The 17,666-nt window shown below is 32.5% G+C and overlaps 1 protein-coding gene across 1 annotated transcript; it reads right to left on the reverse strand.

Moving 5' to 3' along the window:
• Nucleotides 1-6,576: 6,576 nt before the first annotated feature.
• Nucleotides 6,577-7,693, reverse strand: LOC142614132 (zinc finger protein ZAT10-like). Its single transcript, XM_075786675.1, has one exon. It carries the CDS (start codon nucleotides 7,540-7,542, stop codon nucleotides 6,796-6,798), a length of 747 nt encoding a protein of 248 aa, XP_075642790.1. The 5' UTR covers nucleotides 7,543-7,693; the 3' UTR covers nucleotides 6,577-6,795.
• Between the last annotated feature and the right edge of the window lie 9,973 nt (nucleotides 7,694-17,666).

Genomic DNA, 17,666 nt, shown 5'->3' on the forward strand with positions numbered 1-17,666 from the left:
TCTAAATACTAAATTTTTTTTGGCTCATGAACATAGCTTATCAAATCTGATAGGTTACTGTTTATTCTTCAAATGTCTTTTATTATTATAATAATCAGGTATTGATTAAAAAATGTTAGAAGATGTGTAGTTGTTAAAAAAAGAATATATAATGAATGAAGAAATAATATTTAAATGAGATAGATAATGGGATAGAGAATCTATTAGAAAGTGTATTTAAAAAGTAAGTAGTTAAAAAGTAAAAGTCACTGTTCATTTTCCAAACAGTACAAAAATTTGAAGAATCTGCTGGTGCTCTAAATAGGTCAATTAAACAGTAATTCTGCTTTTGCAGAATTATTTTTTGGCATTGATCGGTATCCAATTTATGACACAATGGAGCAGAATAGATCAATAGAGACAATAATGTAGAGGGGCACGTTGCGACGTGACAATATATAATCTTTTTCACTTGGCAAAATAATAAATGGAGCAATATATTTTGCTCTTCCATGACTTTTTTTTTTTTTTTTTTTTTAATTTTTGGATCTTTACAATCATCTGGTGTATTCTAGTGGAGATCGTAAAGGTAATTCCAACCAATCATATACTAATTTTAGGATTTATTTGGATACTGTTTATTTTGTTGAAAACTAAAAACATTATAGTAAAATAATTTTTAAATGTGTGAATAATGTCGTACAATTTATTTTTAATAAAATTTTTGTTGAAAAAAGGTGTGTGGGTATTATGAACAGTGCACGAGACCCACTAAAATCTCTCAAAAGTGCTGGAATGCGCTTAAAAAAAAAAAAGTGAAGCGCAGAGGCAATGAGTTTTTAGCTATCCAAACATATACTTAGTGTGTATTTGGCAGCTTATTTTTGCTACTATTTATAGAACTTATAGCACTTTTTAGTACTATTTATAGGTCTTACTTTTCTATTTCAACTAACTTTTATATTTATCTACATACTTTTAGTAAAAAAAAAAATTTAGTTTCAAGAAAATTAGCGAATTCCAAACCGAGCCTTAATTATGAAAAATACCATTTTTTAATTTAATAAAATTAAAATTAAAATATTTGTTCATACCTGTTCACATCTATTATTTCACACACGTATTCACCATTGATGCAAAAATGTCCGTACTATATAACAGTCCACATTTAAAAAAAAAAGAAGAAGAAGAGATGAAATAGTGGAGATGTGAAAATTAAAACCGGGAAATTAAATAAATGTTATATACTGATAGAAAGTGTTTTCATAATTAGCCTTAGGTGAGGGAATTTTGTCAATGTCGGTCTCGAGTGAAGCAAATTGCAAGGCCATGACATCCCATTCCCACCCCAGAGTGTTCTTTTTCAAGTCGGTTAGCCGACCACGTTATAATACAATATATATATATATATATATATATATATATATATATATAGGAAGAGCTCAGTTGAAACGTTTTTGCTGGGTTGAGCAGACCATGACTGTAAATCTAACGCACTGGAATCTTCTATGTAGTTGATCCAACCGTCAATCATGGGGAGGAAGGGAATGACAGCCAGAGCCCACAGGTTGAGCTATCAAAAGGGTGGGGCCTGTTGAGTTAGTTGATAGATCGTATTAGGTTCTATAATAATGGTAATCATAACAAGTTGGAAAAGGAGTACAACTATTTTTCAGCATGAGATCGAAAGTGTATACATTAAAAGAAAAATGGACAAAAAAATTCACAACAAATAAACAGTGGTAATTAAAAAGTGCATTTTGTCATTAATGAGTCGAAATGAGAATCGATTTTTTTTTTTGGCTAAAATTGAGAATCGACTTAATTAGCATTGGAAAGTAATATGAAATTTTTTGTGTATGAACGCTACACTTTTTTAACAGTAAACCTTAGTTAATTAAGGTGTGGCATCCCCACTTAAATGAATGGACTTTGCAATTCCCCGCGGCTGTTCAATGGGTTTGATTTCATTTCAGTGTACTCACTAGTTGACTTCATAGTTCAAAGTCTTCCTTTTCCGTTATTATTGTCATTTTTTTTTAATTATCAATTTTGTTTCCTACAGACTAATAATGTCTTCGGTGAACCGTGAACATCAAATTACCTAGAGTAACATCTTATTCAAATCATCACTATCCCACACGCAAAGCCTCTTAACCTATTGCCAAAGCAGGTAGGGTCGGAATAAGAATGCAACCTTATATGAATAATTCGAGATAATATTGATATTTATTTATTTAGTAAATGAATCAAATTCAAATATTATATGATGTTTGTGAAAAGACTCATGATTAAGAGACCTTTTTTTTTTTTTTTTTTGAGAATGTTATTAAGAGACTCAATTAGAGTATTTGTTATATTTAATATTTATATGTACACTTATATATATGGACTTGAAATTAATTATGTAAATACGTAAAAAATTTATAAGATATCAAATTAATAATTGTAATTCATTGGTAATTGTACGTGGTAGTTTGGTTTTAGGTGGGGTTTGATAGTCACTGGTTTTAGGTTAGTGAACTACCCAAACATTAATTTGGTGCCACATAAATAAAGAGAACAACACCAAGAACACTAATTTAACGTAACCCCTTTGCATGAGCAAGTGAGGTGAAACACTATTCCTTAGAAAATTATGAATAGTGCAATGAAGAGAGTGTTGTGCTCTCTAGTTCTGTGATCGTGTGTTCTGCATAGAGGCCAACCCTTCCCCATTTATAAAGCCAAGTAGAAAGTTGAAGCTTGGCAAGCCCTTGCTAGCAGCATAGTGCAACAGCGAGACTTTCTTTTGTCTTAATCTTGGCATGACTTCAACTTCTGATTATGCCTTAAGAACAATTTTCCTTGAACATCTAGAACTACCCATACTGAAATATCCATTGTGCAACTGTATGGCCTTGATTTAATGGTTTCTTGGGCACATGGATATGGTTGAGATCATGATTCTAGGTTTCCTTAAGTAAATTAAGTACCATACCTGATGATGCCGAAAAAATCACCAGTGAGTTGCAAGCACTCCTCAAACCAAAGCAATACCTGCGAAAAGAAAATAGAGAACCCAAAAGAAAGCACCGGTGTGGTGCCGGCCAAAAACCCTCCGAAGGTCAAGTTAGAATCTTGTTTCTTCAACCCTAGAATGCCAGAGTTAAGAATATTGTGCCTACCTTGATATCTAGGGTTTCTGGGGTATTTATATTGGGTAGAATTGCCTTTCTTTTATGATACAACTTCCCCCTCAAGTTCCTTTCCATATAGGAGTCTTTTCAAACGTGTGTCGCAAGAAGTCCAAGTGTGCACGCTTGCGTGGGGATAAAGCAAAAGTTGATTTAAGACATATCAAATGACATGCAACCAGGAATCCATAATTAATCCATATATGACGGATACTCAGCAAAATTGAACCGTCATAGTCGCGTCACCTACGGTGTCTATCCGTCTTCAAACTCTCCGTCCCTTCAAGTTCTATGGAAATATCCGTCTCCTATTTTTATCCCCTTCAATACCCATACCATAAATTTATGTTCGAAAATGAACCAAAAGTAATGACCTTGAAGTCAATTCAAGTTCGAAATAAATCAAATGAATTAATTCAGAATTGTTAATACTCGACTTGTTTCAATTCATTTACAGTAAAAAGAATGAGATGATATATGGTCTATCCAGCATATCTAATTACCATTTCACATAGGAGTGGGTCCTTCGCTTGTTGATGGGTTACCGTGTATCTACCCAAACACATTTATTTTCAATGTCAAAAATAGTTTTTTAGTGTTGGAACACTTTTTAAATGGTGCAACCAATTACCGCCGCACACCCTTGATGCGATGGTCACTTCACAAGTATAAAAACTTGTGGGGTGTGGGGGGCAGGGGCCAAGGCCGGAGTTCAAGTTTTCAGGAGAAAGTTTCACACATATTTACATTTAGATTAGGCTAAAGTAGAATTTTATCTTGTATAAAAATAAAAAATAGTGCAACTAATTAATGTTTCAAGATCACTTATAAGGTAATCTTTCAAATAAATAATTTTGTAATAAATGATTCACCAATTTTATTTATTTATTATTTATAACTTGATAATTGGGACATGGAACCCTATATGTTTCTATTGGAAACAAGAGAAAAAATTAGTTAAATTGCAAGATACAACTTATGCATTTATTGTTAAAAAAAACTTTTAAAAAGTGCAACCAAACAATGTTTCAAAATCACTAACAGGGCAATCTTTCAAATAAATAATTTTTTGATAGATTCTGATACAATAATTTTTTTTTTTAATTTATAATAATTTGATAATTGAGAGATGAAATATTTAAACCTTATATATTTTTGTTAGAAATATCAAAGAGTTTACTTGAGCAACAAAACTCTTGGTCACCTATGCCTAATTATTGAAGGGATATATGGCTAAATTAACGGACAAAATACTACTACATCAAATAAAGGACAAGATATTGTATTGCACCTACCACGTGATGATTCTTGTTTTGTTTATGCAGCGTATGAGATAAGCTTAAGTTGATTCCATCACACAAGGTGTCAATGGAAATGGAATTTGTTTTTGTGAAATCGTATCCAGCAAATAAGACCCATAGTGCTATGGAATCATTGATTTTTCCTACATTTCACGGATATGTTTAGCTGTTTTAGATATTGAGCAAAAAAAAAAATTGTGTACAAGAAAGTTTTATTAACCATTACTTTTTTTTTTTTTTGAGAGTTTCAAACTATGACGTCCGCTCCTGATGATGCTCTTTATCATTAGACCAATAAACCAATCGGTTTTTAGTATATACAGGAATTGAACCTTAGATCTCTTATTCAATCATCAAAATTTTACCAGTTGAGTTAACGGAAACCTACATTTTATTAACCATTACTAGTTTTGCTAATAAGTTAATAATTCAAATGATATATATAATAACTTACCAAACAATGTATCAGGACAAAGTCATAAATGTATTTATTTATAACTTACCAAGTTATATACAATAACCTATCCTCATGTAAATCTTGGCCACCAAATTGCCAACCTACATTACAGGCTACTGTTTTTTTATATTATTATTATTATTATTATTATTATTATTATTATTATTATTATTATAACTTTTTATAATTGGGTGGTTTGGTACTGCCAAATTGGAAGATATTGTTGGCCACATCTTAGTGAGTGCGCCAGATCACAACAGGAAGGAGCATTAATGTCGCATTGTATAGAAATGTTGGCCAAATTTGTTGAGTAATCTCTAATTTAACTATTATTTGGTGTGAATTCTTGTTAAGTAAAATGATAAAATTTGTGATAATTAAATAAGAGATTTGAGGTTCAGTTCCTGGCCACGTTAAAAATCGATTAATATTTTTGTTTAATGACAAAAAATGCAATCATAATGCTATAGCTTAAAACTCTATTTAACCAAAAAAAAAACTATTATTTGATTTTGCATTTTCTGTTGCTGTTATTTTAGGGGGCGTCCAATAAATTATTCGGATGTCACTACGATGTTGAAAATATATGCCAAAGTTGAGAGAGTGCCTTCCTTCCATGCTCTCGCATTATTAGCAGCCACAACACTGTAAAGGAATTCAATTTCTACGCATGTAAAAAATGCCAAAATATATTTTAATTCAATACGCAAAAATAATAGTAAAAGATTAAAGACCCGTATCGTGGCAAACCATGATTCTGACACGAGGCCAAAAAAGATTACAAAGAATGAGAAGAAGCATTATCCTAAAAAGGAAAATGAAAAAGGAAAAAAAAAATAGAGAGAGACAAACTAGCTTAAGTAAAGCCACGTGTCATCCTAATCAGTTCCACATGAAAATCCGAACCGCAATGCAATCTTTCTCATCCACGAGAAAATACACTCTATTACGGATGTATGTTTCTCTTCTCTAGTTGGTAAAATTCGCTAGCTGTGAGTCCCACTAGCTTGTAGAGGAAAAAATCATACACCCCAAACAGGCATTACTTCCTCCTCATTCACACTCACCATCCAAATATTAATAAGTCTGGTCCTCATCAGCATTCACCACCTCCCACTGACCCAGTCCCCCCACGCCTCATAGTTATAACAAAATTATAATTCTAAAATAAAATATTAACAATAATTAATTAATTATTTGAGCTTATTAAACAGTGACTTTTGCGCGTGTGTAGTGGGGCACTGTACAAACAGTTGAAACCGTCACATACTCAATTCATTCATTTCATACACAAACACACACACACACACACACACACACACACAATTTCAGCCTTTGTCTAAAGTCTAAACATGCGCAAGTTGGCCTCAACAAAACTCTGTCAAACCCAGTCCTTTCTGGCTTGCCGCACCGTTCACGCGGCTATGATGCTATATGTCGATTCTGTGCGTAGCGTGCGATTAACTATTACTTAAGTGCAAAACTTTGACACGGCGTAGTTTAGACTAATTGTAATTGTATTTGAATTCAGCAAACGTGAGAGCATAAAAATATAGAGAGAAAGATAACAAGTTTTGATCGAATTATAATTTTATAAAATTTATAACATTAAAAAAAATTAAATAATTGAATTACAAACTTAGCTGGGTAAAACAAAACAGAGTACAAGGTAAAAATTAAATAATTGAATTACAAACTTAGCTGGGTAAGACAAAACAGAGTACAAGGTTCTAACTTGTATGTACAGAAAAATAATATCAGATCACCCCCCCCCCCCCCAAATTAAAGAACCAAAAAAAAATAAAAAATAAAAAAAAAGTAAGTCATCTAATTAAATTCCTGACGAAGCTTTTGGTTTGGAGTTCCTAATTTTATTAATCTTTTAAGAAATTTCGAGTTTCAGTGGCATCAAGAAACGAGGTTTCTTTGTTGGCAGTGGAGACTCGACCTCGTCTTCTCCGAAAACGAACTTAGGTGAAATCTCAGGTAGAGCGGGGAGGTTGAGATCGAAGTCTCGCTTGAGGGTGTTGGTTTGGGTGGATCCGACACCTTCCGAGGTTGTTACGCTGCTGTGGCTAACGTTGCCGCCTTCGTAGTGACAACGTTTGTGTCCACCCAAGGCCTGTCCGGTGGGGAAGGACTTGTGGCAAATTGAACACTCGTGAGACCTACCGCTGCTGTTGGAGACTGTGGCTGTGGCTGTGGCAGAGGTTGTGGAGGAGGCGGAGTGGTCGTCGCCGACGCCGACGCCGACGCCGCCACTGGCGAGTTTTCGGTGGCTGGCTTTGTGTCCACCGAGTGCTTGGTAGGAAGAGAACGCCTTGTTGCAAACTGAGCACTTGTAAATATGATTGGTGGTGGCGATGGAGGATGTCACCGTAGGAGGTGGAGTTTGGTGGCGGGGTGCGATGGTAGTAGTTGTGGTGGCGGTAGCGGGTTCGGTGGCGCCACCACGAGCGAGCATGATGAGGCAAAGAGCGAGATACTCTTCCTCAGTAGCAGGGTTCTCAAAACGTGCGCGCTTTGAGCGCTTGCGCTTTGTCCATGAATCAAGACAGTGGAGATTCGCGTCGTCGAAGTGGAACTGAGGAGTGGCTGTGGTTGGAGAGTTAAGAGCTTCTAAAGCCATATCTCTCTCTTCGATGCTAAGTATCTGATCTGAATAAAAGAGCTATTAACCCCAAAAAGCACTGAGAGTCAGTGAGAGAACCAGAGAGAAGATCTAAGAAAAGGAGTGCTTGATATTTTTTTTTTTGGGTTGAATGAGTTTTGAGTGAGGAAGTGTGAAAGAGTGTGGGTGTATATAAAGAGTAGACAGAGAGCGAAGTTGCGTGACAAGTGGTAGGAAAGTATGCGAGGTGCGCAAGTTATTATAACATTAAAATATAAAATGAAATAAAAATTATATTAAAGAAGGGAGTGGAGCACGTTAATTTGGTGTGTGAGAGAGAAAGACAGTTCTTTCTTGGTGGCCAAGGTGGACTGAAATTGGTCAAAACAGAGAAGTAGTAGAAGGAAGTGTGTGTGGGGGTCTAGGGGAGTGAGTAGGGACTGAGTGTTTTTTTTGTTTTTGGTTTGAAAGTACTCTTCAAAAGTGAAAGACTCTTTCCTAGTCAATCAAAAACTTTTCTAAAACAAAAAACGCGGTCTTAAAAAAAAAAAAAGAAGATACACACGTAGCCACCGGCTGCCATAGGTAAGCAAAGAGACTTTTCGTGTTGGGGCCGACTTCGATTTATACCGATTAATTAGGCAAATTGGATGGGGAGGAATGAATGACCTGTGTGATTCATTGTATTAGAGTATTTATTTAAAACACCGCCTTAGTTAGTAGTATTTAGGTAAATTACATGCCAGATCACACCTTTGGCTTTCTTAGCTCGGTGGACAAACGAATGTCCACAAAATGCTAGAAGAGAAGTGGGGGCATTTGGGTTTCATTTTTAGCTTGGCGGCACATAAAGCAAAATGGATAAAACAATATGCTGTTGCTTCTAAATTTGCATTTGCAGAGCAAAGCAAATTCTTTATTTTTGGGGAATCAGATTATAGTGTAAAAATTGGTTTCTATTGTGGTTTTTATTATTATTATTATTATTATTATTATTATTATTTTTTATAACTTGTGGTTCAAGTTGGAACTCTTTTGCAGTTTGAAGACACCTATCATGAATTTTGCATATTTGTCTGAAATTTTAATTGATAGCAATCTAAAAACTCACGTGCACATAATGATGACATCATTGCTCATCTCAAATTAAATTGGAGATTTATAAGATTACAGAGTTTATTTCTTCGAGAAGAAACTAGTGGAACTTGGATGCCTTGTATTTAGGGAGAGCCCGGTCTATGTTTGAGTTTTACTAATAAAGCTTCAAAAAAGGCGGTTAGAAACGTAGAATATATGAGAATGAAAGTATTATCCCCATTCCGCTTCGTTTTGACTATCAAGCTACCCATTGAATTTCTTATCTTAAAACTAGTTCGGATTTTTCTAGAAAAATACAGGAAAGTACGCGAAGCATCGAGGTAATTACGACCTTGCACCAACTAATCTCGTTTTTTTTGGGTCCCCACAGGCCACAGGTCACTCTTAATCTAATTATATAGCCGCCCAATCCCCAATGTTCAATAGAAATTAGTTAATCATTGAAAATTAAGCATGGATAAAAGGAAGAAGACAAAACATTCAAATGTATTGTTTTAACTTATAAAAATCTATCAAATGCAAATTAAGTGTGCATTGATCCGAGTGTGTTCAGCTGACATAGCTTAATTGTGGGCTGTATCTGTAGCATACTTATTTACATATGCAGGGAATTACCTAAATTAAATATCTAATTCAGTTTAAGGTTGTGGTGCAACCCTGATGAGGAAACAAAATTATATATTTTTAAATTATCTTCGTATAGCCTTTACACCTTTTAAACATTTTACATTTATCTTAAAGTATTATTTTGTTACTATGTATAGATGTATTTAGTTTCATTCATTAATTATTTATGTGAATGAATTTATATGCTTATTTTTCTAAAAATTATATTTGAAACAGTTTACTTGGACTACTTTTTGTAAAAAAAAAAATACTGATTTTTTATTTAATTATAATTCAATAATTAGGGAATAGAGATTTGAACCTGGACATCTTTTGTTATATATATATCAAGAAATCATAATTGAGCTGTCTTGGCAACAATAATATTTTTTTGAAATATGACATTAACTTACTCATGTTTAGTTGCTCTAGCAACCATTGAAACAAAAACCATTAAAACACTCAAGCAAAATTAATTACACATAAAATCAAGGATATAAAAAATAATAATTGCTCATTTAAGTTAGTCTAAAAAAGTTAATAGTTGTTAATGCACTACAGTAATATGTTTATGTCTTTAATTATATTAATGTTTAACATTTCACATTTATTAACTCCTTTTAATGATATGCCATATATATAATCAAAGATGTAGTAACTTAAATTTGTGCTATGTCAGTAAAAATAATACTAATATGGTAAAATGTATTTATGTCATATATTAATTATCTATAAATTGTATTATAGTTATTTATCTAAAATTAATTATATATATATATATATAATGTCATATTCCAAATCAGAACCAATTGATTTTGAATATGACATTCTTATTCAAATTTAGTTATTTTGACAACAATTGAAACAAAATCCTAAAAAAGGCTAAAAAAAATTTCATAACATGCAATAAATAAATAATTTACCCAAACAACAGGTTAATATTCTTATTTATATTAATCTTAACAATTAATATTTCCCCTCTTACTAATGACTTGTAATATAGTTACAACTATTTTCCCAAGTTTATAACACATAATGAGCAATGAGTATTATACTATACATGGTACATAAAGATAATTTGTTATAAATTATTTCAAAATAAACCTATAGTGTATTCGCTCATCTTTGATTTTTTTTTATTAACTTCCTCTAAGCTCTAAGGTTGACATAAGTTTTTGAACGAGCACATTTTTTGCTAAGAGTCACTATAATATATATTTTTTAAGGAAGTATGCAACAATTACTACGTATGAGGGTATGCGGCAGTAAAAAGAAAGAGACATGTGCTCAAGGGTATTGTACATGATCAGGTGGACCTTAAACACTTGTCCTTTTTTCTTTTTGTTACCACATACCCAAGTATGCAACAATTGCTGCATACAAGTTTGTAACAAAATCTTTCCTTATTTTTTATCTGGTTTTTAGAGTCACAAATAGGGGTGTCCACGGGTCGGTCCGGGTCGGGTTTGTGCCCAACCCGAGACCGACCCGATAGAATCGGGTTGAACAAATACTGACCCGCCGCCGACCAGCAAGGGAGTAGGATCAGTGCGGTCGGTTTTGCACCGGAAGCACGGTCGGTTCGGTCGGAACCGTCCATGGTGAAAAATCCTGCCATAATTGTTAATTTCAGGCGAAAAAACGTCAAATCCGGCGGAGACTCACTGGATCTGGTGAGATCTCGCTAGAGCCAGTGAGATCTCACTAGATTTGGACAAAATATTACTCGATCTACTTGATAAGTCACCGAAATATAAAAATCTGGTGCCAAAATCTGAAAATTTGAAGTCGGGATCTGGAAATAATTGTCGGAATCTGGAATTTTTTTTCTAGAAATACCTGGTACATCGGTCGGATCGGGTTTTTTCGAGTTCTAGAAAGGAAAATCGAGACCGATCCGCCGCCGTCGGTTTTTGGAACAAAAGACCCGCCGCCGACTGGTGACTTGATCGGGTCGGACGGATTTCGGGTCGGATCCGGTCGGATCCTTCGGGTGGGTCGGATCTCCGGATTGGATTGACAGCCCTAGTCACAAATAATGTTAATTTTAAATAAAAAAAAACTAATTAAAACTTACTATTATTTTTATAAAACAACCCAATACCAAACAAAACCTAATTACATTACGAGATTGACCTTCTCTAAAGAAATTCTAATTAAATTATATATGTTCTTTTTCATTAATTTTTTAATTAAATATGCATGTATCACACACACACACATATTACTAACTTTTCCGTGTGTTGCACAAGCTAATGACTAAAAATATATATAAAAATGAAAAACTCTATCTCTTTGTTGAAATCTAATAATGTTGTAACATAGACCTTTGTAAGCTCACATTTTTTTTTTTGTCTTCATCATAATACATAAATAAATCCTAATTTAATTATGATACATTTTTTCTACTAATTCTCTTATTTCTCTTTATATATGTGTGTATCAATCATCTACTTTCCAATTTTATGTTTATTTAAAAGAATTCTAAAATATAAAATCAATTTCTGGAAGATGTAATATATCACTAACTCTTTTTTTTTTTTTTCATTTGATTAACCTTGAAAATGAGCTAGATAACATTTTTTATTGTTAGGCTCAAACAAAATTCATTAATATTTATTGTAATTCAAAATAAGTATATGTATACAAATTTTTATTCATGACAACAACAACATATCTCAAATGGGAAAAATTATATATATTTTGGGAATGGATCGTCATACGCCAAATTTGGAACCCAAGTTAAAAAAAAAAAAAAAAAAGTGAAAAAACAATTGTCACTTGTGAAAATTCAATGATCAAATTGGTTAATGATTGGTTTGTGGAGAAAGAAGTCACCATTGGTAGTGGTTTTTATTTATTTATTAAAGTGTATATATATATATATATATATATATATATATTTTTTTTTTTATACAAGATAGAATTTATATTCTAACCTAATTTATGTCATGATGTGTGGTGGTTTATTGAAGTATATTTTTAATAATATGTCAAGTGTGTAGAGTTTTGAAAAATGTGTTTTGCTCTTTTTGGATTGTCATCCATTGACCACAAATAAAAAGTTTTCCGTTGATTTGCATTTTCCACCTTGTCAAACATTAAAAGATGAGGAAAAAATATATATATATATATATATATATATATATATATATATATATATTCTCAAAACAAACAGCGTTTTAGTGAAAAGCTATAACTAAGCAGGCATTCGATTTCCATGGAAGTAAATGGTTAGATTCAGATTATCGACTTGGAGGTAAAGTAAAGGTCATCTAAAGTTGTTTGTTTTGGTAAGTGCCGTTCAAAGTTGATAAACTAGAAACATAAAAATTCAAGGAAATAAAAATTGGGTTGACACCGGCCGAGCACCTAAAACCCTCCCCACTAGTATAACAAGAAACTATTTTATTAATGAGATAAAGATTCAGGTTAGTCTTTGAGATTTTGGAGTAACGTCTTATTGCTACGTGGCAAGATTAGTATTGATTCCAGAATAGCAGTTATATGGTCATTGCTGATGGCAATGGAATAAAAGGATTTGGAGTGATCAGTGATGCAATATGAACATGTAGCAAATTTGACTACTGAATTATTTTAATATTTTGGAGTCTGTCTCCTTCATTTTCAATTATTTGCCTAACAATTCAGAAAGTTATCATTTTTGAAGAAAACAGAAAGGAAAGGCACCCTAATCTCTAGTACTACGTACTAGTGTACTAGTACAAGTGCCTTCCATTTTTAGGTGAATTATGCTAGTATTACATAATTTTGTACAATTTTGTATCACAACTCACCACATAACGAGTTGTAGTTGGCAAAAATATGTCTTTATATGGCTCACTAACACACTTTTACCAATTATAAGTTATCATATGACAAGTTGTGACACAAAATTGTATTCAATTATATTAGTTTTCATATCATTTCATTGTCCATTTCACATTGATTAGACCAAACGGTTCTCATTCTCAAAAAATAAAAAATAAAAACGACAAAATGGTTCTCAATGTAGAGCCTCAAATAATGTTTAACGTAAATAAATAAATAAATAAAAGAGTAAATTTTCCATACATTTTTTATATACAAATATAAAAATTTTACTCTAACATAATCTAAATGTATATATGTATGAAACTTTCTCCTAGAAACTTGAACCCCAACCTTTACCTCACATACTTCACAAACACTTATATTTGTAGAGTGACTATCACACCAAATGTATGCGGTGGTTTCACTGACATATCTTGCGGATTAAGGTAATGACATTGCTAGCTAAGTCCAAGACTTTTTAAAACTGATCAATTTGGTTCTTAAAGTCAACTTAGTCCCTAAACAATTAGTTATTTTTTTTCAACTATTTTAGAAACTAAGTTAGCTTTAGGGACCAAATTGGTTAGTTTTTTAAAAGTTTTATACTTGATTGACATTAACCCAAATCTCAAAGTATGTTAATAGAATTAAAGGTAAAAAAAAATTGAGATGGATTAAGTTTTATTTTACAATTTTAAGTTGTCACACTATTGATAACACGGTACGTAACAGTAAAGTAGTGCCTTGAAGCAAATAAGTAAGTTTCCTCTAAAAGCCTAGAAGATCACTCTGAAAGTATCCAAAAAGAAAAAGGCATGAAGTGAACATGTACGTGAAGTCATTGCTTGCAATTACATGATGATTCCTCTTTAAGTTTATCCTGCGCAGCCAAAACCAAGTGCTGATATTAAAAAACAGGGTATTTATCATACAATGGTTAACTTTGATCCACCTTTCAATTGCCCAAAAGAATATACTTTTCCCTTATCGAAATGCAAAACACGTGAGCTTTTTTAAACTTTAACGGGAAGCAATAAAGTTAAAAATCCGATTTTTTTTTATTAATTTTTTATTATAAAGATATAGCAAGCAAGTTCAAACAAAATTGACTTGTTTAAAAAAAAAAAAATTCATCATACTTTGGTAAAAAGTAATGAAGTACCTAGGAGGATGGTAAATAATATGTTATCCTTTCACATATAAAATAGAACCGGTCTTTAAATTCATGATAAATAATATTTTATCTTTTTTTTTCCTCATACTTGGAAAAAAGTAATGAAGTATTCTCGGAGCACGGTAAATAATATTTTATCCTTTCACATATATAATAGGACCAGTCATTAAATTCATGATAAGTTTACTATAACAAGAGAAACAAGCATCATTTTACTATGTACTAAGAATTTTTCTCAAGTATCAGATGCGACATTTATACAATGGAAGAAGTTAGGAAAAGACCAGTCACTCGGTCTGAACTTTTAATAGAGGGGCGGCATATCCTGTCCATTTATTTGTCTACGCAAGTGCTGGGTACGTGTGGGGTTGGGCCGGTGGACTTGGTCTATTGTGGTTGACATCAACTGGCTGTGATGTTGTCCTTTTAATTAAAGCTAATTAATTCAGTGTAGGGCCACTTTGTCCTTGGACTTGATATATGACAAAGTGGGATTTACAAGTCCAGAATCCATTTATTGTGGGCTTTTGACCACCACATGACAACAAGCCCTAGCCTCCTAGGCCCGAGTAGACTAAACGTAGTTTCATTATTGCAATTAGATACTTGGGTTTTGTTTGGGAAATGTTAACGGGCTGCTCATAAAGGATGAATTATTGTGGGGTTTAATAAATAAAAAAATTGGTATGAATTGATAAGGGGATTAAATAATATTGAAGTGATAAATAGAACTCAAAAGGTTAGTTCCACTAGTCTACACCCTATAAAACTGGTTAAAAGTTTGACATAAAGCAAAAAGATTTGACATAAATTAATTTTTTTTTTTATACAAGATAGAAAATCTGGTCTAACATAATTTAGATGTATATGTGTTGTGGGTACTCAGGATTTTCACCTCTCGGGCCAAGGGCTTTTTGCCTTGTAACCTTGTTTGGCTTGACACCTTGTATCCCACATCGAAGAGAATTTCTCCCACTTTCTGCCTTATAAGTGTGAGCTGAAGGAAGTAGTGTACCATCAGTTATTGGGTACTCAGGATTTTCACCTCTCGGGCGGGCTTTTTGCCTTATAACCTTGTTTGGCTTGACACCTTGTATCCCACATCGAAGAGAACTTCCCCACTTTCTGCCTTGTAACCTTGTACTACTTCCTTCAGCTCACGCTTATAAGGCAGAAAGTGGGGGAAATTTTCTTCGATGTGGGATACATTACAAGGCAAAAAGCCCTTGGCCCAAGAGGTGAAAATCTTGAGTACCCACATGTGTATTAACCCACATGTGTATTAAGCTCCCTCTTGAAAACTTGAACCTCAATCCGCAAGCATTTATAGTTGCCCTCCACATTCCACAAGCACTTATACTTGTGGGGTAACCATACAGACACCTTATGGTGCTCGTTAACACTTCCTTATGATTATTTAAGTCTAAAGACCGAGACCCCCTAGGCCTATGTGAGTTCATTATTGCAATTTAATACTTGAGTTTATTATTTATGTCAAAAGGCTAGAAACTCATGTATTTGGATGCATATATTTAAAATGTAGGGATAAATATTATTTTTGTCTTTGAAATTTGCATTAACTTTATTTTTATCATAATTTTGATAAGGGTTTTCGCCCCTAAAATGTTGAAGAATTTTTTTTCATCATCCTTACTTTAAAAATATATTTATATTTCATATAAATATATTTATAAATCTATTTATATGACTTGTTCACTTCATATATGTTATATTTTTGTTTTTTTATTTTATTTTTATATGTAGTAGTCCAAGTTAAACCTATCAAATTCTCTAATATTGAAAAACTGCTCTAACATAATTTAGATGTATATGTGTATTAAGCTCTTTCCTGAAAACTTAAACCTTAGCCCACAAGCATTTATACTTGCCCTCCACACCTCACAAGCACTTATACTTATGGGGTGACTATACAGACACCTTACGGTACTCGTTAACACTTCCTTATGATTATTTAAGTCTAGGGACCGAGACCCCCTAGGCCTATGTGAGTTCATTAATGCAATTTAATACTTGAGTTTATTATTTATGTCAAAAGGTTAGAAACTCATGTATTTGGATGCATATATTTAAAATGTAGGGATAAATATTATTTTCGTCTTTGAAATTTGCATAAACTTTATCTTTGTCATAATTTTGATAAGGGGTTTTGCTCCTAAAATATTGAAGAATATTTTTTTTCATCCTTACTTTAAAAATATATTTATATGAAAATATAAATATATTTTTAAATCTATTTATATGACTTGTTCACTTCATATATGTTCTGTTTTTGTTTTTTATTTTATATTTATATGTAGTAGTCCAAGTTAAACCTGTCAAATTCTCTAATACTGAAAATAGTTTAACCTAGATAGACATTCTAGATAAAAATTAAAATTTTCAATAGTTTAACGACAAAAAAAAAGGGTTAGGAATAATATATATAGAGAGAGATATTTCAAGCAAATGTTAAAGAGGGAAACAACATTTGCCCCACAATGACATTTATGGTATGTTTGGATGTTTAAGAAAGGAGGGAGAGTAGAGTAGAGGGAGGGAGAGTAATTCAATTACCTTATTTTGAAGTTTTTTAAGGAAGGAGAGGGAGTGGTTTGGAGGGGTTTCAACTACCTCTAACTTTTCATTTTTAATTCCCCTAAATTTGAGAGATTTGGAGGGAGAGTAGAGTAGATAAATTATTGACCAAATGAATTCCCCAATTTACCCTTTCTAAATTAACAAAATTACAAAATCTCTCACACAACTTCTTCAAGCATCAAACAACATTAAACATGATCATCCAAAATATAATTCTAATATTTTCCTCCCAATTTTCTCAGCAACCAAACAGATTATAAACCTCAAATTACACTCATTCTTCAAGCATTAACAGTAAAAAAATTCATCACAATAAAATAACGTAACGAAATTCAAGCCAATCATAGCAACACAACATTATGTTGGTTATAGCCAACATTTCCACACGTAATCACAGAGCTTAGTGGAGATTGAGAAAACGTACGTACTGGAGAAAAGAGTTTGGATTGTATGGAATTTCCGAGTTCGACTTTTTTATTGTGCTTAGCCAATCGAGATCGTATCGGACCATACAACAACAAAAAAGAGAAAAGAAAAAAGAGAGAGATTAGATCATATCGGACCTAGTTCTGAATGAATGGGTCCGTGCGTGTTTTCTTTTTCCTTTTTGATGTCTTTTGCTGTAATGGTGGCTAAGGAGTATTTTATATAAAAATGTTAAAAATAATAGTAATAATAATAATAACAAATCAAAGAAATACTCAAAATTTAATATTTTGTTGATTTTTTCAGTAAACAAACAAACCAAATTTTTTTTCTTATTTTAATTATTATCAATTAAGGATGTTTTTTTTAGTATAATAAAAAGCAGAAAAAAAAAATTTAATCATAGACCAATGTTGATTATTTAATT

The sequence above is a fragment of the Castanea sativa genome, chromosome 10, assembly GCF_040712315.1.
Source record: "Castanea sativa cultivar Marrone di Chiusa Pesio chromosome 10, ASM4071231v1".
NCBI classification, from domain to species: domain Eukaryota; kingdom Viridiplantae; phylum Streptophyta; class Magnoliopsida; order Fagales; family Fagaceae; genus Castanea; species Castanea sativa.

Coding starts and splice junctions, on each gene's coding strand:
- LOC142614132 (XM_075786675.1), bottom strand. CDS start 7,542: ATGGCTTTAGAAGCTCTTAACTCTCCAACCACAGCCACTCCTCAGTTC.